This window comes from Pseudophryne corroboree, chromosome 2, assembly GCF_028390025.1.
Source record: "Pseudophryne corroboree isolate aPseCor3 chromosome 2, aPseCor3.hap2, whole genome shotgun sequence".
Classification (NCBI taxonomy): Eukaryota; Metazoa; Chordata; class Amphibia; order Anura; family Myobatrachidae; genus Pseudophryne; species Pseudophryne corroboree.
Window position 1 is genome coordinate 638294329 of NC_086445.1, and position 24922 is coordinate 638319250.

Consider the following 24922-nt stretch of genomic DNA (forward strand, 5'->3'; position numbering starts at 1 on the left):
TGGCTGGTATGAGTCTTACCCGGGATTCGAAATCCTTCCTTATTGTGTACGCTCGTCCGGGCACAGTATCCTAACTGAGGCTTGGAGGAGGGTCATAGGGGGAGGAGCCAGTGCACACCACCTGATCCTAAAGCTTTTACTTTTGTGCCCTGTCTCCTGCGGAGCCGCTAATCCCCATGGTCCTGACGGAGTCCCCAGCATCCACTACGGACTACGAGAAATAGAATTATCGGTAAGTAAATTCTCATTTTAAGAAATCCCTCCACCCTGATTTAAAATCTAAAGCCTACCCTCTTACTTTTCATGCATGTGATGCTACATGCAAGAAAAGGGGAGTCTCCATCTTGATAGCGGCCCACCTTACGTTTGAATTGGTGGACAGTCATGTAGATAAATCAGGTAGATGGCTCATTCTTATTGGGAAACTAAATGACATCCTATGTACCCTTGTGAATGTCTATGCACCGAACCAGAATCAGGCCGCATTCTTTAGAAGGCTGAATGTGCATTTGACTAGACTCTGTAGAGGGGAAGTCATAGTGGCAGGAGATTTTAACGAAGTGCTTGACGCTTCGTTGGATAGATCCTCCCCTCTCTCTCCTCGTTCTTCTACCCCTACACGCTCGTCCTTGGGATATCTTGCCCTGCTAGACCTTTTGAAACTCCAGTTACTATTTGACTCTTTCAGACTAACTGAACCCCTGACTAGAGACTATACTTTTTTTTCCTCTGTACATAAATCCTATTCTAGGATAGACATGATCCTACTCAGCCGGGACCTGTCCTCTAAACTTAAATCTACTGGTATACTCCCTATGATATGGTCCGACCACTGTCCGATCACGGTTGATCTCCATTCTGTTGCCCCCCCTCTACCTCTTGGCAGTTGCATGATTCCCTATTGCATAGCCAGGAAGATACTAACCAGATTAAATGCTGCCTCACTGATTATTTTCTACTTAACAACCTCTCGGACTTCACCTATTACCCTATGGGAGGCACATAAGGCTGTTTTACGTGGCCATTTGATTAGTCAGGCATCCAGGTTTAAAAAGTCCCAGGAAGCTAGCTTCCTTTCCCTTTCCACTAAACTTCAGACCCTTGAACGTCAACATAAACTCTCCCCTACCCCTTCCAATTTAGAGTCCTTACTGGAAGCGCAGTCTGCGATCTCGCTATCTATGTCGGAGCGTACGGCGAAGACTCTCTAGAGGCTTAATCAGACCTTCTACGAGAAGGGTGACAAAGCCGATAGAATCCTGGCATCCCGCCTTAGAGCACAGCGGTCACGGAATAATATTCTGGCGGTGCACACCGAGTCTGGTGGGGTTACATATGTCCCAGAGGGTATAAACAGGGTGTTCCGAGACTATTATACTAAGCTCTATAATCTAAACCCAGCTGACTCAGGCCCCGGTCCCGCAGATGCCTTTATATCAGAATTCTTACATCGGGCTAATCTCCCTCGGCTATCTGAATTTGACTCTTCGGAGTTGAATAAGGATATAACTGATGAAGAAATAGCTGCCGTTCTGAGGAATCTCAAATCTTCGAAAGCTTCGGGTCCTGATGGCTTTACGGCTTCTTACTATAAAAAATTTGCCTCCATTTTGGTCCCCCACCTCAGGTACTTCATGGCACCCCATTCCCGAGTAATATGCTGGAGGCCAGGGTTATAGTTATCCACAAAGAGGGCAGAGATCCTCGAAATTGCGCTAACTATCGGCCGATATCCCTATTGAATTTGGATATCAAACTCTATGCCAAAATTTTGGCTACTCGCCTCAATGGTGTGCTCCCGGGCCTGCTACATTATGACCAGGTGGGTTTCATCCCTGGGCGTCAGGCCAGGGACAACACTAGGAGAGCGATCGACCTTATTCAATTGTTGAATTGCAGACAGACCCCATCCATTATCCTTTCTCTCGACGCCGAAAAGGCGTTCGAACGTATTTCATGGCCTTTCCTATTTCAGACACTACAGGCGTTTGGGATATCAGCGGAATTTTTGACAGGAGTCTCTGCCCTCTACTCCGCCCCTATAGCTAAGGTCCTCACTAACGGAATATTATCCCCTCCCTTCCCACTATCCAATGGCACGAGACAGGGGTGTCATCTCTCCCCCCTGGTGTTTGCCATGGTCATTGAACCCCTGGCCGCTATGATAAGAAACTCTGACGGAATTAGGGGAGTGAAGGTGGGCTCGCAGGAGTCTAAGATTTTGCTCTTTGCAGACGATGTATTGTTGTCTCTTACTCAACCGCAGTCTTCTCTCCCTGCCCTATATCAGATTATAGAGGAATATGGTTCCCTGTCGGGCTATAAAATAAACTTCATTAAATCCGAAGCTATGTTATTACATGTACCTGTAGATCTCAAACGCTCCCTGCAGTCCTCCTATGACCTTCGATGGCAGACCACTAAGATTAAATATCTTGGTGTTTATATCACTTCTCACTATAATTCCCTGTACTCTGAAAATTTCCCGCAACTGTTGACCAAGATTAAATCTGATTTGGCAAGATGGAGATCACATATTATATCCTGGCTGGGTAGGATTATTGCTCTCAAAATGACAGTCTTGCCACAACTTCTCTACCTTTTCCAAACTCTACCTGTGAGGGTTCCGGAGGGGGTTCTTAGGGATGCCCAGGCCTCATTCGTGAAGTTTGTCTGGAACGACAAACCCCCACGGATAGCCTTTACTGTGCTCCAGCTCCCTCGCTTGGAGGGAGGCCGAGGATTTCCCGATGTTACATTTTATTACTTCGCCAGCCATTTAAGTCAAATGGTGGCCTCCTTTGCGCCCCGTGGCTCTATTGCCTGGGTGGACTTTGCAGCTCTTTCTTTGGGATTTCACTCCTTGGCTTCGCTGTGGGGTCTGGGCAAACCATATCAGCTTACCCTAACGAACTCCTCTCCTTCTCTTAAATTCCATCTCTCTATTTGGCATAAATCTCTCACAAAATATAATCTGTCCTCCTCATGCTCCCTTCTCACACCCCTCTGGGACAACCCTGATTTTCCAGCTGGGGTTTCACCCTATCGGTTCACACCCTGGTTTAGTGCCGGGATCCATGTGGTGCATGATATCTCTCTTCAGGGCCATTGGATGTCAATAGATGATATCAAATGTAAGTTTTCCTCGCTATCCCCTCCCTTTTTTTAATACTTTCAGCTCCGTCACTTTCTTCTCTCCTTGCCCCAAGCTGACGCTTTGCGGAATCTTACCTCTTTTGAGTCTCTATGTACGACAAAACCCATACGTAGAGGGTTAATCTCGTTGATCTACTCTATGTTGGTTGGAGTTTCCTCGGGGCCGCAGACTCGCCATGAGCGGGAGTGGGAAAGAGACCTAGGTCCCCCACCAGACGATGCCTGTTGGGAGGAAGTACGGGAGGGTATCGCTAAAAGCTCTATCTCTACCCGACTTAAGGAGACATCCTATAAACTATATTATCGGTGGTATTACACCCCGGACAAATTATCTAGGATGTTCCCTTTTGCCACCCCGGTTTGTTGGCGGGGATGCGGTCAACGTGGAACTCTCTTCCATATTTGGTGGACCTGTCCACGTAATGTTCACTTCTGGAATAGGGTACTCGATATACTGAACTCCCTATCTGGTTTGACGCTCGAACTGGACCTGTGGATGTTTTTATTGGCCCGTCCACATCCAGATCTTGATCCTCTTTTGAATAAACTATTTTCCCATATATTGTTGGCTGCTACATCATTAATTGCTAAAAATTGGAAGTCCTCCGCTGCTCCCACTATCCCAGCTTTGAATAATTATATTTGGTTTGTTGCTAATATGGAAAAGATCACTTATTATCTACATGATTGTCCCCACAAATTTGAACTAGCTTGGGGCCCCTGGTTGCTTATGATGTCACCCCCAATTTGATGCTCAAACCGTTCTTTTGTTCCCGTCCTCTGAATTCCTAGCCATGCTGTACCTGGACCCTCCCTCCGGACGCCGTCCTGCCCTCCATGCTCCTTATTTGTTGTTAAGTGATGTCCAGCTAGAGTGTTTATATCTATTTTGTATGAGTATACACTATTTTTAGAAGCACTTGATGTTCTTTCCCCCTCATGGCATAGATCGGCTCTGTTCTATGTTCCGCATCTGCCCCTCTTCTTTTTCTTCCCGCTCCCCCCTTTTCCTCTCTCTTTCCCCTTCCCTGTTTTTCTTTTCTGTTTTTCTTTTATCCATATGGTCCCCGCACAGGTGACATTTTTGTTTGTTTGTTAAAAGCGATCAAAACTGTTTGAACAAAAAAATATCCATGGAGACTGATTTTCACCCTTTATTGTACAACTACATCTGTGTTGTCTACCTTTTTGTCTCTCCTGGTATAAATAAAGAGTTTAAAAAAATAAATAAAATAAAGGTATCTGTGGAGGCGTGCTGACTATCCAACCTTGTAGTATCATCTTTTTCCCCGCTGCACTGAGGGCTATCAATAGTTTTTTACATTCCGATGGCATTCGGAGAGTAGGATCAATGATACCCAAAATCGCCCATTCGGGGGTAAATGGCACACAAGTTATTAGTTTAGCTTCTGCGTATCTTCTAATGAGGTGACAGAAATATTGCACAATTGGACATGCCCATAAACAATGATAGGTATCTGACTCACTCTGGTGGCATTTTGGGCACGAGTGTGTTTCCGACGTTCCCTTATGGAAACGCCGTAATGGGGATAAATAAGTATTATGATATACATTTAGAAATAATTTGGTGTACATACTCGCAGACAGGACCTTTCGGGAGTATAACAGGGCTTTTTCCATCATGGGTATAGTCAGACCACGAAAGTGAGTCAACCATTTGGACATGCCGCCTGCTATGGTAGCATGATCTAATATTGTTCTTAGAAATGTATAATGTATAGATATGGCTTTATGACTAGGTGCAGGGTGCAATAAGAGGCTGTCTAGGGAGTTAGTCCAATCCCCTTCCGCAAAATGCGTAAGAACATGTCTGTCATAAAATCGTGTTTGCAAAAATGGAAGGGGAGACGGGGTAACCATAGCGTGTTTCGTAGATACCTCAGAAAAAGTTAACAGGCGGTGGTCATCCACAGATACCAATGATCGAATTGATGTTATACCAGCCTCCCTCCACACAGTAAAGGGGTGAGCAGCCATGCCGTCCAAGAACTCAGGGTTTTTGATTAAAGGTAGATGTAAGGAATGATATTGATTCAATTTCGCATTGTTGCGCAAGATGTGCCATATTCTCCTGGTAGACCACAAAAGCGGGTTCGACTTAATATGGTCCGGAATTTCCAGATCATGTTGGTGGAGGAAACACGTTAAGTCTACGTTTGTTAAAAAGTTTTGTTCCAGAAATGTATTCGTGTAAACAGAGCTTTTTAGCCAATCCCTCAAATGTCTCAAAAGCGCAGCCTGATTATAAACTACCACATCGGGGAAATTGATCCCTCCATTGGATTTAGGTTGGACAAGCTTACGCAAAGCAATGCGTCCATATAAAGGTTCTGATAAGTTTATTAATCAATTGCGCATCCGTTTTAGTCAACAATACAGGGAGCGTTTGTAATGGGTATAATATGCACGGGAGAGCCACCATTTTAAGTAGATTAGCCCTGCCCAAGTATGACAGCGGCAAGCGTTCCCATCCCTTAATATCATCAGTTAGAGTACGTATAGCTTTGCTCACATTGAGTTTGTACATTTCTGACATATACCGTGGCACCATAATGCGTAAATACGAGATGTATGTTGATACCCAGTGTAATGGGAAATGTGAAGTCCAATGCGGACATGTAGTATTGTCATACAACAGTAACGCTTTAGATTTGTCCATGTTAATGCTAAAATCCGAAATGTGGCCAAATAATTGGATTTTTTCTAAAATAAGATGAAGGGGAGGGGCCTGCAACGGAGGGAGACGGGAGCCGCACTGTCACTGTTGCGGATCGTTGACGGTGCGGTAAGGAACTCTCCCCCCCCCTAACCCCCTGTGACCTGACTGCCCTCTCCTGCTGCCTACGGTCCCGCGACGGGACCGCGGTTTGAGGCCCACCATCACTCCTTCAGCCGCAGCCTCGATTTCCCGGCCAACCCCGCCGCAGACAACACACTGACATGGAGGACAGGCTGAGCCTCCAGTTTGGCCCACAGATACCCCACCCCAGCCTGTGGATGCTATAATACTGGCCTGCAGCGTCGGCATACCCCTGCTGCCTGGCTGACCGCTTCTCTCCGATTGGCTCCTGCTTCTGGGGAATTGGTAGAGGTTCCGCACTTCCTATCTGCATGCACCCCTCATTACCTGGGTACTTCTGCAAGATACTACGCAGCGACTCCTGCGCTGCTCCGACGCTCCATCTCCGATAAAGGTGTGTTTTATTGCTGGTCTGTTCCCCATTTACAAATTCCCGGGTGCCTGCCCCGTGTTCGCTGACGGGATGTGAATGCAGCTGCTCTCCACCGGCCATGCTGTCTGATTAGTGGGGGAATGTATCCCCCGCCATCCTTATAAAAATATGGTGTTGCCCTTTTGAGATGGTCCTTTCATTCACCCTCTTCTGATGGCCAGAGGCAAGAAGAATCAACAGGGAAAATCCGCCCGGTCTACACGTAGTACCCCGTCTCAATCGAATCTCCGCTCCTACTTATCCATACCGCTGGTCCCGGACCCCCCTCCTACTGTGCCTGATACGGGTATTACCCCGCCCACGATGGCTTCCTCTCCCACGACTGGAGATCTCCGGGCCCAGATGACCCAATTGCGTGGTGAAATTGGTGAAATTTTGTCTCACGTTCGCTCCCTCCCTTCCAAACAAGACATGCAAGCTCTTGAATGCCGACTTCAGGACTCTATCCAAACCCAGATCTCGTCGGTACAATCCGACATAAAACATCTGGGAACCAGAGTTGTCTCTTTGGAGGAGGAAAGGGACACAGTAGAGGACCAATTGCTCCAGCTTCGTGACACAGTCGCCCAACAGAGATCGGACATGGAACTGATGCAGAATAAATTGGACGACCTGGACAACAGAGGTCGTCGAAACAATATTAGAGTCCGGGGCCTCCCTGAAGAGGTTCCTCCTTCCGGCCTTGTTGACGACCTGACCAAAATATTCGGCGAAATCCTGGGCCTGGACTTCTCTGACTCGATTGAATTCGACCGGGCTCATAGAGCCCTCAGACCGAAAGGACCAGCTTCTGATCGTCCGAGGGACGTCATCTGCAGACTCCATTATTTCTCACAGAAAGAGGAGGTTCTTTGCAAGGTACGAGATTTGGAAGGAGTTGACTTCAACGGTACTCGTATCCAGATCTTCCAAAATCTCTCCTGGCGTACGCTCCAACAGCGGAGGTTGTTGAAGCCTTTGACAGAAACGCTACGCAAACACGACCTGAAGTACAGATGGGGTTTTCCGTTCTCCTTACAAGTCTCCCATGCTGGTAGGGTCCTCTCTCTCCAATCCCTAGTGGATTTACCTGGATTTTGCACTGCCTTGGGACTGGGGGATATTTCCCTCCCTGATTGGCGAGCTTTTACTCTCCCCCCCCCCTGGCCTCTGCCAATCCATCCAGAAGAGAGAGGTGGCACAAGGTCCAGAATCTGAAGAGGAAATCCAAAGGTGAAGATCCCCCCCAATCGATGGATGCCACCTGAAGAGAATCCAGCTGGAGGGCCTTGCTAGCCCTTTTCGAGCTCTGATTTTGACAATCTTTTTGTCGGGTTTGCAGATGGACTCCCATATGAGACTCATTTGCTTAGCTTCTCTGTTGATTCTGCCTCGTGACTCTTGATTCATTTTATGTTCCCCCCCCCTTTTTTTTTTTTCCTCCTTTTCCTCCCCCTCCCCTCAGTCACCTTAGACGACTTGACACCACCAATGCCCTGTATCTCATATTTGTACCATGGCGTAGCTGTCAAGTACAACTCTGCATTAAGACCCCGTTCCTTATTCTTACGTGTGCACTTAACGCAGTTGTGGTCCTCTTTTATGCCCCTTGAAACCCCGTCTCTTCCCCCTCCAATTTTTTTTTCTCTCTCCCTCTCTCTCCTTCTATCCCCTGAAAGGACCCTTACCATTATTGCCGTTATTAACATTAGTATTACTGTTACTGTTATTCTTCACGTTATTGTTCCTGCATTGCTCAACCAACACCGGTTATCTTCATTGCTTATGTTCCACTTGAAATGATTGTTTTTAGGATGGCGGGGCTGCGGCCCCCTTCTGTACCCCCTACCGCTATGGTTTTCCCGAGACAGGGGCACGCTTACGGCCCCTCTCCTGTCCGGCTGCAGTATCTTACTGTCTGACCTACTCTGGTACGTCGCTTCTTTTCTTTCTTGTTCCTGGACATTCCTCTTTCTTCTTTTATCTCTTTTGTACTATCCTTCCTTTTCTCCCTCTCTTCATCTGATCCACAGCCTGAGATCTTTGAGGCCCCTTATTTCCCCGACACATGGCTTCTTCACTTAGGATACTCTCCATAAACGCCAGGGGCTTAAATGTCCCTGAGAAGAGGTCTGGCGCTCTCCGCTCGTTTCATGCGGAGAGGGCTGATATTGTCCTTGTGCAGGAGACTCATTTCCGACACTCCCCCTCTGCACCTCATATCAGGAATAGGTTCTTTCCCACCTCATATTATTGTAATTACTCCCACTCTAAGTCTAAGGGGGTGGCCATCCGTTTTGCTAAACATTTACCTATCACCAACGTGGTGGTCCACAGATTGGAGGAGGGGAGATGCCTCTTACTTATATGCTCTATTTTTAATACGACTTTTACAATTGTTAACATATATGCCCCTAACCAGGGTCAACCTGCCTTCCTCGAGGCTGTTCTGGACAGGGTCGAAGCGTTGAAACAGGGGATCCTGATTGTGGGAGGTGACTTCAACTGGGCCCTCGACCACACCCTAGACACCTCCTCCAAGCCCACGTTAGTGCATCACCGCTCGTCCGGGAGGGTGCGGCGCCTCCTTCACCTCCATCAGCTGTCCGACTGGCGCATATTCCACCCATCCGACTGGGATTACACATATTATTCAGTTCCCCATCGCTCATACTCTAGACTGGATTATATTCTTCTTGACCACAGGCACTTACCCCTGGCCTGCGATGCCTCCATAGGCCAGACAACATGGTCTGATCAGATCATGCACCGGTCAGACTGGACATTGTCATCGGTCCTTCTCCTGCCCAGCGACGCTCGTGGCGTTTTAACGAGTCCCTATTACACGACCCGTACTGTAAAGCCCAACTCGAGGATGCCATTAATATGTATATTGAGTGTAACGCCAATCCTGAGATTTCTGACTTGACGAAATGGGAGGCTCATAAATGTGTAATCCGGGGACAGTGCATTCAATTGGGCTCCTACCTAAAGAAACAACGTTTGGGCCAAATTGAGGGACTTTTGCGGCAAATTGAAAACCTGGAAACTACCCATAAGGCCACTCTCTCCCCTGACACTTATGTAGATCTGGTCGCTGCCCGTTCGTCCCTGAATAAATTACTGTTGGATAAAGTGAAATTCTCCTTTCGGAAGTGTCGTAATCGGTATTACCGATGGGGCAACAAGCCGGGTAAAATGTTTGCCCGGGCTTTACGTAATCAGAGGGCGCTCTCGTTCATCCCCTCCATAAAAGACACACATGGGCACTCTCTCCATGACACGGATAAAATTGCGGAGACGTTCTGTTCGTACTACACCTCCCTATACAATCTCCCCTCTTCCGATTCGAATGGCGATAGGTCACGCGACGTAGACGCTTACCTTACGAAGATTGGCTTCCCTAAACTCTCCGGGGAGGAGTCGGAGAGACCCTTTAGTTCCCTAGAACTTGATGAAGCTATTAAATCCACTCCTTCTGGGAAGAGTCCTGGCCCTGATGGTTTCACCATCAATTACTATAAAGCCTTTAGGGATAAACTGTTCCCTCTACTTTTAGACGCATTCAATACAGTCTCCGATACTAATCCCTTTTCTAAGCAGTCTCTTGAGGCCCATATCACGGTCATCCCTAAGGACGGCAAGGACCCCTCCCTGTGCCCCAGCTACCGGCCTATATCCCTTCTCAATGTTGACGTCAAACTCTTCGCCAAACTCCTAGCTAATAGGCTCAAGTCCCTCCTACCCTCCCTTATACACAGTGACCAAGTGGGGTTTGTCCCTGGCCGTGAGGCGAAGGACAACACGTCTAAGATCATTGCTCTTATACACTACGTCTCCCTACAAGATTCCCCGGCAATCCTACTATCCACTGACGCTGAAAAAGCGTTTGACAGAATTGACTGGGGCTTTATGGCTGGGGTGCTGAGGCACATGGGACTGGGTCCGACCTGTTTACACCGCGTCCTGGCCCTTTACACCTCCCCTTCGGCTAGAATCATGATTAACGGTTCCTTATCCAGATCGTTTAATATTAACAATGGAACTAGGCAGGGCTGGCCTCTGTCCCCCATGATTTTCATTCTCTGTATGGAGGCCCTAGCTAGGGTGATCAGGCTGAATCCAAATATTTCTGGGATCAGGCTCCAGGACACTGAATATAAGCTTGCCCTCTTCGCCGACGACTTACTGGCTACAATCACGAACCCTATAGTTTCCCTGCCTAACCTAATGGTCGAGTTCGGGCTCTTTGGCGAGCTCTCTAACTTTAAAATAAATTACTCGAAATCAGTGTCCCTGAATCTTACTGCCCCACTTACCATGGTATCCGGTCTTAAAGCGGCACTTCCCTTTACCTGACACACCTCTCAACTAAAATACTTAGGGACTACCATTACCAGGGATCTTTCACGTCTTTTCGACGCCAACTTCACTCCTCTCCTAACTAAGCTTCGTGTGGATCTCCAGTCCTGGACTTCCAAGTCTTTCGCTTGGCTAGGCAGAATGGGTATTCTCAAGATGAATTCCCTCCCTAAAATCTTATATCTATTGCAGACCCTGCAGATCAAAATCCCTTCCACTTGGTTTAAAGAGGTTCAACAGCTATTTAGAGAATTAATCTGGGGAGGTAAGAGGCCCCACTTGATATTCTCTACGATGGTTAGGCAGAGAGACAAAGGTGGCCTTCGCCTGCCAGACATACAAGGTTACTACCGAGCATGCCACCTCCAAAGGATTCTATGGTGGTCTAGAGCTGCCCCGTCAAAACAGTGGGTGCAGGTCGAGAGCCAGGCGCTCCCTTCGCCTATTACCGTTGTTCCGTGGTTGCACACCCTCCCTGCCATTTCCCATCCCACGGTGGGCCCTACTTTGGCGTGTTGGTAGGCGATTAGAAAATCCCCCTCTTTTTCCTCGCCGACTTCCTCCTACATGTCTTTTCTATTTAATGAAAGATTTCTCCCTGGTACGGACGTGCGGGCCTTCCAGCATTGGTTTGATTTGGGACTCTGTAGGGTCGGGCAGCTGATGGACGGGGGTGGGGTTATCTCCTTTTCGGATTTACAGGAGAAATAGCACTTACCGCCCAGAGATTTTTGGCGCTATCTGCAAGTTCGCCATTTCTTGGTATCCCAGGGGTTCCCTGGAGGCAGGCCCTCAACCCTTACACCGTTTGAACGCCTCTGCGACGGCCCGTCCCCCCCGCTCCATTCTATCTCCTTGATATACAACCTTCTACTGACAGACTCCAGCTCATCCCTCCCATCCTTTACTGAGACGTGGGACAAAAATCTCGGCCGGGACCTTGGGGGAGACGTATGGAAGAAAATATTCAAACTGGCTCATGCTTGCTCCCCTAGTACACTGGTAGTGGAGACCCAGTACAAATTGATCTCTCGGTGGTATAGATGCCCTGACATTCTTTCTAAAATGGGTCTTGGTCTCCCAGACACCTGTTGGCGCTGCTCTTCTGGCCCAGGGAACCCGCTCCATATATGGTGGTCGTGCCCCTTGCTCCAGCCCTACTGGCAGGAGATACTCTCGCTTTCTGCTGAAATTACGGGGGAAGCGGTACCGACAGATCCTCTGTTTTGGCTGTTTCACTACTCGTCCAGACCCGTCTCGAGCTATAAACATTCCCTATTATGCCATCTTAACAATGCCGCCAAAGCGGTGATTCCTGTCCGTTGGCGATCCTCCTCTCCTCCAACTGTTAGAGATTGGTTGACTAGAGTAGACCTTTATATGGACTTAGATGATATAATGACGTCCGCTGAGGGGGGCTATTCATCCTTCAGGGATACGTGGGCTCGATGGCTACTTTTCAAAGATTCCCGACCTTCAGGTCCACCCTTGCTTCCAGTTCTTCCATGTCCTCTTAGATGCTTCTTCACCTCAACGTACTGCTTTCCATCCTGTGGTGAGCGGGAGACTCGCGCTTTGGACCAGGTGACTCTGATTCTGATTCCGACTCTGATGCTAGTTCTTACCCTTTTCCCCTTCCTCTTCTTCTCTGCCTCTCTCTCTCTGTTTCTTTCCTTTCTTCTTCTTCTTTATCTTGTTTTTTGCTTTGAACTAATACGGTTAACATGATGTGTTTGCTATCGAACTATATCTGTCCATGTGCTGTGCTGTTATAAAACATTCATGCATGCTTTTCTGTTAACGGCCATGGGAGTTAAACAGGCCTCCAGTTGTATTGCAACACTACTCTCTATCATGACTGTCTGTATGTTAACCGTTTGTTATTGCCATTGTTTTTCAATAAACACATTTTGCACTAAAATAAGATGAAGGGAGTGCTCGGGGTCAGATCTATAAAGAAGGATATCATCGGCAAAGGCTGATAACTTAATTTCCTGGCCGCCCACTCTTATACCCCGAAAGGCTGGCCAATCCTGCAATGTTCGAAGCAGTGGATCAAGGGCTAAATTAAATAGTAGCGGTGATAGAGGGCATCCTTGACGGGTGCCCCTTTCCATACGCTGAATTCTAAGCAGTTGTGAAGACATGAAGCACTCATCTGATCTCAGATTAGCACCTTTTTCTTTGCACTTTAGTATGCAGCAGGGTTGGCTGGTTTAAACCAATTCTTAAAAAACTAAAAAACACTGCTTTTTTTTTAAATGATGCTGTGACTACAGGCAGTGTCATGACTTTTTTTTTAAAAAAAGAGCCTATTATAATTGAATGCCCCTGGTATTATTCCACATTATTTTTGCTTGTGGTCAGGTGTGGATTGGGATAGAAGCAGCCCTAATGGGGGCAGGGTCTGTTGAGGGGGTGGAATCTGTCAAGGGGGCAGGATCCCTCCTCATAGGGCATGATTCTGAGTTGGACGCAGTTGCAGTCTTCTTTAAATCCTTTACTGCGCCTTTATGCTACATAAAAAGTGGTTTGCAATATAGAGGGTAATACACAAAAAGTAATACCCTTTCAGGAAGTAAAGAAACTACACATGTCATGCAGGCAGTGTGTACGGTATGCGATTAACATACCGCTGCACGGGATCCCGACAATCAATACTGAAGCCGGGATCCCACATAGCTGTACAATACTGGCGCCGGAATGCCAGCGACACAGAATTTTCTCCCTCTGTGGGTGTCCACGACACCCATAGAAGGAGAGTATAGTCTGTGGCGAGCCACCGTGCCCACAAGGGGCTTACTAGCGCTCTCCACTCTGCCGGCATCCTGGTGACCGGGATGTCGGCGTCTGTATAATGTCGGCCGGCATCTCGGCCATAGGTAACTCATACTGATCCTGAATGTACAATGGAATGACAGTACATGTAGAAGTGATCATGTGGCTTCTGTATATATGCTTCCAGCACGCACCTCATTCTCTTGTCTCTAGACTCCAATTACAGCATTTATATGTAAGGGGATAGCTCTATGTATTACTATACGGGCTTACTGTGCGGATAAGTGTGCGAGTGACTGTGCGGACAGTGAAGTAGAGAGGAGGATATGTGCAACCCAGCAATTGACTGAAAGGTAAAAAGAGGAGCATGTATGCCGGGCTAATTGCGAGGCGGCCGGGGTCGCCTCTATCCAGGCCCAGTACTGAAAGCCAGCAATGCTGCCGGGATACCCCTGGTGCCTGTGCTGTCCCGAGAAGGGGTAGGTGGGTGCTGCCTGGGTCTCGCCTGCTTGACGCGTTACTGCTGGTTCTCCTTGCCACTCCTCTGAGTGATCACGTCCAGTTCCAGGAAGCTGAGCTGTAGGTGCTCCAGGTCCAGACCAGATCGTTGCCAGCAGGGCGAGCAGCAGCACTGATATTGCTCCTCCACAAGTGGGAACTACACCAACAGAGGTGATGCACGGAGCTCTTCCAGGAGCACCAGCAGCGTCCTCAGTGACTCCTCCCAGCTCTCTGTCATGGGGGGGGACACAGTGGGAATCCGTGTACTGTAGTGTAATTTGCGGGGCAGTGGGAGCCAAAAAACAGAAGCCTCCCGGTAGGCAAGCATGCCACACACAGAAGCCCACATGCAAGTCTCATAAACACACACAAACAGCTCACATGCAATTTACACACACACACACACACACACACACACACACACACACACACACACACACACACACCACATGCAAGTCTCACAAACACACACACACAGAGAAGCTCTCATGCAAGTTACACAAACACACACACATGGGAGTCGCACACCACACATGTAAGACCTACACACACAGACTCACACGTTTTCCTCCACTCCCTCTTATAGCACTGTACCTTAAAACCAGCAGAGTGCACTCTCACTGGTTGGGCTGGCCATAGATTAGCATCAGTTTCTCATTTCCCTCCCTGACAACAGCAGCAATGCTGGCCTGGGCCTGACTCCGGAGTTCTGTGTAGCTCCGCCCCCTGCTGAGTCCCGTGCAACCAAGCCACCTGCTGAGTCCCCTGTACCAAGTGCCGGAGCTTCTTCTCCTGGCTTAGCAGCTTCCAGCCGGCAGTGTGAGAGCTGGCCTGGCTGGCACTGTGAAGTGGCCGGCTAAGGGGTCTAAAGGACCAGCCAAGCGGTGGTCCCGGCATGCCAATCCGTCCCTGCTTTTGGTCTTCATGTGAGTGAGCTGAATCAATGCAGTAAATTTGCGCGTTGGGAGGGTGACCCAGATCTGAGAGGTAGTAAATCTGACCTCCACCCCTAACAATTCTGTAGGACAGGAGAAAATCACAACTAACAATCTTAATCTTCAAGGGTAAACAACGCCAACACATGAATGACGCAATACACATAGAAACATCTAATGGTTTAATCTCCTTCATGTTTATTTCAATTCTAAACCTTCAGTCCTATTGCAATGCCTCTGAGTGTACTTTGTATGTTTTAATATGTTTAGTCTATCTACATGTATTCAGGTGTACAGTAATAGGAGTAATAAGAAGCAAAACAATTGTTTTATTGAAATATGTAAAATAAATCCTATCAAAGCCTAATAACTTTGGAGTGTTAATGTTAGAAAGCTTTAAAACCTGGTTTATCAAGGTTTCTAATACATAGTAATGTTTCACAGTATTATAATAATAAGCAGTTAAAAAAAAATTCAACCCTGGTATGCTGTCACTTTATATATTGAAGCATGCGATCACTATATTGTTTCTCATGTTCTTTGAGTTCCTTGTGGTACATTGTAATCAAGGTTGGGGGTGGAGGAGATAAAAACTAAACTGATAAGTTATACACTGCCTACTTTATTTACTTTCTGGTAGCGACATCGTCTAATGTTTCCCCCTCCCGGGCCGGCCGGTCGGCGGCCGACTGTACACACTGAGCGATATGACAGCTCATATCGCTCAGTGACGTCACGCCTCCGGCAGCCCTGCATGCAGGTCGTAGACGACAGTCCAGATCCTGCATGCATGCCCTACCTACAGCGACGATCGTTGCCGACCCGCGGGGCCGCGCATCGGTCGTCGCTGGCGGCATACACACTTGATGATAAAATGAGCGACGTCGCTCAGGGAGGGGGGAAATGAGCGACGTCGCTCATTTTATCGTTAAGTGTGTATGGACCGTTACACTTTACTGGTACTATTTTAGTAAATCATACCAAGGGATTTTGGTATCAGAGAGAGTTAGATGTGGGTGGGTTATATTGTTTCTGCGCAGGGTAAATGCTGACTGCTTTATTTTTACACTGCAATTTAGATTTCAGTTTGAACAGAAACCACCCAAATCGAACTCTCTCTGCACATGTTATATCTGCCCCACCTGCAGTGCAAATGGTTTTGCCCATTAGTGTGCTTTTTTGGTTTGCTAACAATCCTGAAAATGGTCCTGTGTCACTATATAAACATTTCTTATGTCTTCTCTGCTGCTGTCTCCAGATATTGTGTGCACAACTCTCTACTTTGCACTTTAAAATCAGTATTTATAGTTCTCAAATTTTAGGTTTAAGTGTGAAATTAATGTAATTTTTTTTTATACTGTGATCTGTCTGTTACTTGCTCATGTTTATTAGTATGTGCTATATTAATTATTTGTTTCATCCTTAGAGATGAAGCTGGGCTTAAGGATGGACAGGCTCTCCCGGAGTTAAATGATCACAATGGTATATTCATAGAAGCCAAGGACCATGAAGGTTACACCCTCCTTTCCATCACTTTCTTCTATTTGTGTTCTTACCGCCATACTTCACTTCTGTCACTTTATCAAGACTTCCCTTTTCTTTATAAGCAAAAACCACTGTCCCATGTAATTAATTGGCAGTGACAAAATAATAGAATATTGAGGGCACATTTCTAAAATCTTTTACTGGGTTAACACACAACACACAAATATCAACAGCCCACAGATGAAAGACCAACAACTTTATAGCACTGAAGTATCTGTTTAAGGTGGGAAAAGGAATCCATGTTTTGTTATGGATTTATTTTGAAATATGCACCATTTTGTTCTTGTGCTTAGACTGATTTGCTACCCTTGCCACTGGTTGTTCAGCCTCCTTATGTACAAAATATTATATTGACCTATTTCCAGATATCAGAGGTGTAACTAAAGGGTCATATTCACGGCCCGATATGGACCGCTCAGCACACATCTCTCCCCCCGGTCCACACAGCGCGACAATCTAGCACCAGTGATTAGCGATGCGCATCGCTATCGCTGTGGGGGGTACACACGGAGAGATCATGCTTAAAATCTAAGCAATCTAGTCAGATTGCTTAGATTTTAAGCAGCAATCGCTCCGTGAGTACCCCCCTTAAGGTTGTTGGTTCCCGGGACAAATCCAAAAATGGCCCCACTTGAAAAATCTGATATTGGCACTCCAGTAAATACACACTGAATAAAAAAATATTAATGGAGCATGAGTACAAGGCTAAACATCCATATGACAAAGATGAATACCACCTTCATGTGTTTTTTTCCCTTCGCTATTACCACAATCTCCTGCCCACTGCCTGCATGACCATCTAACCTTTGGGTTCTGCCACCCTACTTCTGATTTGAGCTACTAATTTGATTAAAGGGCTAGAGGGACTGGATTACGAGGAAAGGCTTACTAGGTTGAATATGTATACACTGGAAAAGAGGCGCCTAAGAGGAGACATTATTAATATCTTCAAATATATAAAGGGACATTACAAAGAGTTATCAGAGGAATTATTTATTAAAAGAACTCTGTTTAGGACACGTGGGCACTCGCTGCGGCTAGAGGAGAGAAAATTCCATATGCAACGTTGGAATGGGTTCTTCACTGTCAGGGCAATATGGATTTGGAATTCCTTGCCAGAGAAGGTGGTAATGGCGGACTCTGTAAATGCATTTAAAAAAGGATTGGATACATTTCTGATTGAAAATGATATCTAAGATTATAACATTTTAAATATTGATGTTGTTAATCCGGATGTAACATGATTTGTAGTTGTTAACTAGTCATAAAACATTACTTCAGCTGGTATATTATTATCAACTCAACTTGATACAGAATACAGGTTGAACACGATGGGCATTTTGCCTCTATTCAACCTCAATTACTATGTTACTATGTTACTAATTTTGGCTATGATGCAGCAATGTTCATAAACATTGACCCTTGTGCCATAAAAATAAAGGATGATGATGGTAATAATAATAATAATAATAATATTACTACACACTGTTGCAGAAGTGACATTTTAAATAAGCAGTCTATTCTAATAGGGAAGGCAGGTTGGGGAAAGTTTAACCCATGTAGACTGACCTGGTGAAACTGAATAAGGGCTGAGAGCAAATGAGGTTCTCAGGGTCAAACAGTGACAACCACGTGAAGGGTTTGCAGTGAATTGCACATTCAGTAACAGGTGGTTTGGATTCTATTAAACTCCTCTAGGCAGCTGGTATATTATGTATATCACAATGTTTCCTCGCACATACACTGTTTGTGAGAGCAGTGGGTTAAGGTGGTAGGACTGTAAGGGCGGTAAGGCAAAAATATAGCTGTGGAGGGTCAAAGGCGCTTGTTAAATTGAACTGGACCTGCTTATGTCTAGTCTGCCTGTAAGATGGAAGAAATCCTGAGTTTTTATCAGTGCTAGAGATGGTCCAGGAAATCAAAGATTTGGCCAGGTACTGTGAGTGTTACAGCGGCACGCATGGGAGTCATATGAAGACTGAGAAATGGTCAAGACCTGGGCAGGTGGTCACAGAGCTCCTTGATGTTATATTGGCTGCAGCCTTGAGCTAAGCATCTGGTCATTGCCTCCTCCTATGATGACCTATGATTCCCAAACATATGAGAGTCTATGTGCATAATCCAACAAATCTGTCATGACACCAAAACTTGCAAAAAAAAAAAAAAAAAAAAATCAACCTGGTGGCTCTATGAGGTCATTGGCTGTCTGGAAATATTTTGATAGATATTATGGCCAGTCTGCCCCTGCCAACAAGGACATGCCCGCTCATGAAGCCACTGTTTGTGGTTTTTAGGTTTTTTATTGTTTTTTTTTTTTTGTTTCATTGTGGTTTATTCTAACAATACCACCACATCACTAGTGACCAATACCACCAGGGATTGAGTGAGCACCATTTACATTTAATAAATGAGACCTGTACCGAAACCCCCCACCCCCAAATAAAAAAAAATCCAGCATTTAAACTAACAGTAAGCACATTCACTACCCAGGCAGACCGTGGTGTGAAGGCAGTGACTCAGGTCATGCTAAAAGCATACAGAGAACAACATCACTGACGTTTGGAGTTGATGTCCTGGGTTCAGAGGTGGAACTAGGGGCAGTGCAGCCATTGCATTGCATTGGGGCCCACCGCAGTAAAAGGGCCCACAGCGAGTGGCATATAATGAGTCACATTGACTCATTATTTGTCGCAGCCTGTGACAAAGCAGAAGAATGCCGGAGGAGAGGAGCAGCGGGCAAGGGAGTCGGGGGCAGCACCGGCAGCATCATCATCAGTTTAAATGAAGGGTAATAAGATCAAACATCACCCTTCACGTCAGCACTGTTGCACTTGCAAAGGATTGCAGCTGTCTTAGTCCCCACTCCCTAGTATCTGCTTACAGTGCACTGTATACTAGAATGAGGGAGGAGGGACAGGAGCCTGCTGCAGTGAGTGAGGAGCCTTCCCTGCTTACTGCCGAAACCGGCGAGCTACAAGACCAAGCCAGGCCATCTACCAGCAAAGTATGTTCTGAAAATAAGTAAATGTATATATGTATGTGCCTTGCTATATATATTAATATACAGATGTGTGCCGCTACAGTTTTGATGCTTTTAGCAGCGTGCAGGACCACGATGTGAACGCAGCGTGTCATACCGCACACTTGTTTGCATCACTGCCAGGTCTCGTAAAAGTGAATGGGAAGCGGGTGCATGCACATGCTAGCTCCCATTCCAGTCTATGGAATAGCGGGAGACACATACGTGTGTGTATGTATAAGTATATATATATATATATATATATATATATATAATGTAAGCTCTCACGAGTAGGGCCCACTTCCATTATGTGCTCATTCTTTTCTTACTTTAATAATCCTCACACTGCCCCAAATCCTGCGGTTTTCGGCCACCCTGATACTTACCTCAGTGTCTTCTGCTGATGTAGCTGTTTAGTTACCCTGTACTTGTCCTATATTGTCTTCAGCTGTGAGTCACTGTTTTCCTGTTTTGATTATTTATGTACTCTGTAATTGGGCGCTGAGGAAACCTTGTGGCGCCATATAAATAAAGAATAATAATAATATAGTACTGTGCAAAAGTTTTAGGCGGGTGTACAATGTAAGAATGCTTTAAAAAAAAAAATAGAAGTGTTAATAGTTTATTTTTATAAACTAACAAAATGCAAAGTGAATGAACAGAAGAGAAATCTAAATTAAATGTCTTCAAAACAGCATAAATTCTTCTAGGTACACTTGCACACAGTTTTTGAAGGCATTTGGCAGGGAGGTTGTTACAAACATCGTGGAGAACTAACCACAGATCTTCTGAGGATGTAGGCTTGCTCAAATCCTTCTGTCTTTTCAGGTAATGCCAGACATGATGTTGAGATCAGGGCTCTGTGTGTCACGCTCGGCGTAAGTTGGGGTTCCGACAACTGAGTTTTGGCTGAAGGTACAGCTACCTGTGAGGAGAGTAAATGAGGTGGCTGAATGTAATTCCTCCTCATGGGGTGGAAGCCAAACTAAGTGTTAACTTGGCCGGAGGGCGTAAAGAAAAGGAGGACTTCGTAGGAAGATAACTGTAGTTTTAATAAATAATCAGGCTGTACACGAATATTGGAGAAATTGAAGAAACTGGAAGAATTAGAGTCTATGGTTAAATGACTTGAAGAGTGAAGCTGAAGAACTCCGGTAAAGAAGAACTGAAGACTGTGTTTTATGATTATAAGACGAGGCTGAAGTACTTGGACTTTGAAGAAATGAAGACGTGGTTTGTGATTGAAAGGCAAGGCTGAAGACTTGGACTTGGAATTTGGCAGGATCCATCTGTAATTGCCTCCCGGAAATGATGTAACCCAAAACAGGGATGGAGGGAACCTCAAACGTGCACTTCTCTAGTTTACAAAAGAGTCGATTTCCCCTTAGACGTCTCAAGACTTCTCTGACTTTCAGATCTTTGGAAAATTAGAATATCTTCCAGGTACACAACCAGGCACTTATAGAGGAGATCTCGGAATAATTTGTTGACCTAATTCTGGAAGACTGCTGGAGCATTGCATAAGCCAAAGGGCATCACCAGATATTCGTAATGTCTGTTGCGAGTATTGAACGCAGTCTCCAACTCATCTCCTGTGAGAATGCGTATAAGGTTATAAGCTCCCTGTAGGTCCAATTTGATGAAAATGGTAGCCCCTTTAAGATCTGTTCTTAACTGTAACTTCGTTGAGGCCCCGGTAGTCGGTGCAAGGCCGTAGGCCCCCGTTCTTCTTCTTAACAAAATCCCCCTCTGCCCCGGCTTGAGAAGAGGAAGGGCGAAGGAACCCTTTGGCCAAATTCTCCTGTATGTACTCAGACATCGCTTGGGTTTCCGGGAGAGATAAAGGGTACGTTCGGGCTCTGGCGGGTGTTTTACCAGGCAGTAAATCGATAGGGCAGTCCCAACTTTGGAGGCAAGGTATCCGCCCCTTGCTTACTGAACACGTCCAGAAAGGGCTGATAGGCATCTGGGAGATCAGTGGAGTGTAGGGTAAAGAGTGGCTTGACGGTGGATAAACAGCTTTGAGAACATGACTCCTCCCAGGTGAGTACATCCATAGTTTGCCAGTCCAAGCGGGGGTTGTGCTCCTGCAACCACGGGAATCCTAGGATTATTTTTTGAGAGGCGTTGGGAATTACCAGGAAAGAGATAACATCAGAATGGAGAATACCAACTTTCATCTTCAGAGGAACTGTACGGTGGGTGATATAACTTCAGGGATATAACTTCCGTCAACCGCAGTGATAGAGATAGCTCGCTCCAAACGAGTGGTTGGTATTTCAGACTGTCGGACTAAGGCGGAAGTAATGAAACTTTCTGCAGCTCCAGAATCCAAAAGTGCTGTAACATGAAGGGAGGTAGAGGGAAGTTCCAGACATACAGCCAACAGTGATTCCTTCCTGGTAAATTTTTTGGGAATGCTCCTAGCTTAACATCTCCTGCGTAAACTAGGAGCGGGAGTTTCCCGGTCGTTGAATACAAGACTTAACAAAGTGGTCGGCCGCCCCATAATACTTGCAGAGGTTGCCCTGTCTGCGTCTTTGACGTTCCTCATTGGTGAGACGAGAGCGGTTGACCTGCATGGGTTCTTCAGTAGACGCTGAGGATGGTCTAGGAGTGGGACAGGCCCGAGGTTTGGGTCGCTCGAACCTTGTTCTCTCAAGACAGAGCTCCTTGTATCTTAGATCAATCTTGTTACATAAAGAAATAAGCTGATTGAGCTTAACTGGCACATCCTGAGTGACCAGGTCATCTTTAATTTTGTCGGAGAGACCGTTCCAAAAGGCGGCAATAAGAGCCTCTTCATTCCAGACCACTTCGGAAGACAGAGTACGTAATTGGATCACGTACTGGGCGACGGAACGGGTTCCCTGACGCAGACGCAGAATCTCCGAAGAGGCAGAGGTGGTCCGCCTGGCTTGTCAAAGATTTTACAAAATGTTGCCACGAATTCCGGGTAATTCGAGAGTATGGGATCAGTTCTCTCCCATAAGGGTGAAGCCCAATCCAGAGCTGGTCCGGTCAGAAGTGAAATGATGTATGCTATTTTGGTCCGATCAGACGGAAAGTTAGCTGAGTGAAGTTCAAAGTGGATCTCGCATTGATTAAGGAACCCTCGGCATTGCTTTGGACTACCATCAAATTTACTGGGTGGCGGTAGTTGTAAACAAGGGACTGGAATCGACACTAGAGGATTAGGTGCTGGCGGATTGGAAGCTGGAACTGGAGTCCGAGATGTGGAAATGGCTGTGTGAAGACAATCCAAACGAGTGGACATATTCTGCATGAACTGTACAATCTGTGCCTGCATGGCCTCCTGTTTATTTAGACGAGACAGAATATCCACAGAGGCATCGCCCCCGGTAGCCTGCTCACTTGCTGGATCCATTGGGCCAGTGCTTACTGTCACGCTCGGCGGAAGTTGGGGTTCCGACAACTGTGTTTTAACTGAAGGGACAGTTACCTGTGAGGAGAGTAAACGAGGTGGCTGAATGTAATTCCTCCTCATGGGCTGGAAGCCAAACTAAGTGTTAACGTTGGCCGGAGGGCGTATAGAAAAGGAGGAGTTCGTAGGTAGATAACTGTAGTTTTAATGAATAATCAGGCTGTACACGAATATTGGAGAAATTGAAGAAACTGGAAGAATTAGAGTCTATGGTTAAATGACTTGAAGAGTGAAGCTGAAGAACTCCGGTAAAGAAGAACTGAAGACTGTGTTTTATGATTAAAAGACAAGGCTGAAGTACTTGGACTTTGAAGAAATGAAGACTGTTGTTTGTGATTGAAAGGCGAGGCTGAAGAACTTGGACTTTGAAGAGATGAAGGCTGTGGTTTGTGATTGAAAGACGAGGCTGAAGAACTTGGACTTTGAAGAAATGAAGACTGTGGTTTGTGATTGAAAGGCGAGGATGAAGAACTTGGACTTTGAAGAAATGAAGACTGGGGTTTGTGATTGAAAGGTGAGGCTGAAGAACTTGGACCTTGAAGAAATGAAGACTGTGGTTTGTGATTGAAAGACGAGGCTGAAGAACTTGGACTTTGAAGAAATTAAGACTGCAGTTTGTGATTGAAAGGCGAGGCTGAATAACTTGGACTTTGAAGAAATGAAGACTGCTGCGGGAACCGCCGTTAGCACCTGGAGCTCCTCTACGACCTCGGACCCCATGAGCGCTTCCACGAGTGGCAACGGACTTAGACAGCAGGACTGCAGTAGCGTTTAGGTAACCGATGGATGAGAGCAACCAGGACCAGGGAACCAGAAGTAACCTGGGAGCACAGAGCTGGAGAACCTTTCACAAGGAGGTAACTTGAAGCACTGGCACTCTCCCTCTGAGCCAGCCCCCTTTTGTAAGGGGAGAACACGCAGGATTGGCTGAACACAGATTGGGAACTTCATTGGTAGTACTCTGGTCTCCAACATGGCTGCCCCCAGCGCATGAGACATACTTAGCTGTTAGCACACAGCTTTAGCCAGCTTCTGTCTCTGACACACTATACTGTGTCACCACCAGAGGACCTTACCGCAGCGATCCCCGCCGCAGCGCCCTGCACTCCAGACCCTCGGCCCCCGGCCCTTGGCAGCCGCACATCCGTCCAGGAGGACCCGCCGCCAGCAGCTCCCTGCCGCCGTAGCCGCGCCAACCAGCGGGACGGTAACCCGCTGGAGGTAAGGCTCCAGAGCCTGACACTGTGGGTGCCATATCATCACTTCCAGGACTCCTTGTTTTTCTTTACACTTAAGATAGTTCTTAATGACATTGGCTACATGTTTGCGGTCGTTGACCTGCTGCAGAATAAATTTGGTGCCAATCAAATGCCTCCCAGATGGTGTTGCATGATTTAAAAGTACCTGCCTGTATTTTTCAGCATTGAGAACACCATTAATCCTGAACAAATCCCCAACTCCATTTGGTAACTGCATCCTCAAACTTGCAAGGAACCTCCACCTTGCTTCACTGTTCCTGGCAGATACTCATTATTGTAGTGCTCTCCAGCCCTTCAGCGGACAAACTGCCTTTTGTTACAGCCAAATATTATATAAAATTGGACAATATTATGAGCCTGCCCACCAATCGTCAAGGTAACCTCATCGGGCAAGTCCCCCGAACCACCTCTCCCTGGTCAGGCATGCCCCCTCTTCGGTAGAGCGCATGCCGAAGGTGAGCACAGGGATGCCCTCTCCGCACCTCAGCGCCCTGCTCTGCTTTCAATCTAGAGTGAACACTACACAGGGTATCAGTATTATTCATGTACAATGCAAATAAGTCTTCAGTCATAGCAGGATTATTCTAACTTGATTGAAGACTATTTTGCATTTTACATGAATAATACAGAATACCCTGTGTGTTGCAATTCCATGCCCTATTCCCTACAAGACCACATCCTTTTTTGGG

At 46.5% G+C, this 24922-nt stretch overlaps 1 protein-coding gene across 2 annotated transcripts in view; it reads left to right on the forward strand.

Moving 5' to 3' along the window:
• The window catches only part of LOC135041525 (cadherin EGF LAG seven-pass G-type receptor 2-like), a 407444-nt gene that overhangs the window by 363003 nt on the left and 19519 nt on the right, over window positions 1–24922 (forward strand). The window contains exon 32 of one of the 2 annotated variants that reach the window (XM_063954943.1): window positions 16392–16477. In XM_063954943.1, the coding sequence (XP_063811013.1) occupies window positions 16392–16477 (86 nt within the window). The remainder of the gene's footprint in view (window positions 1–16391; window positions 16478–24922) is intronic. The other variant, XM_063954944.1, reaches the window with a different exon arrangement.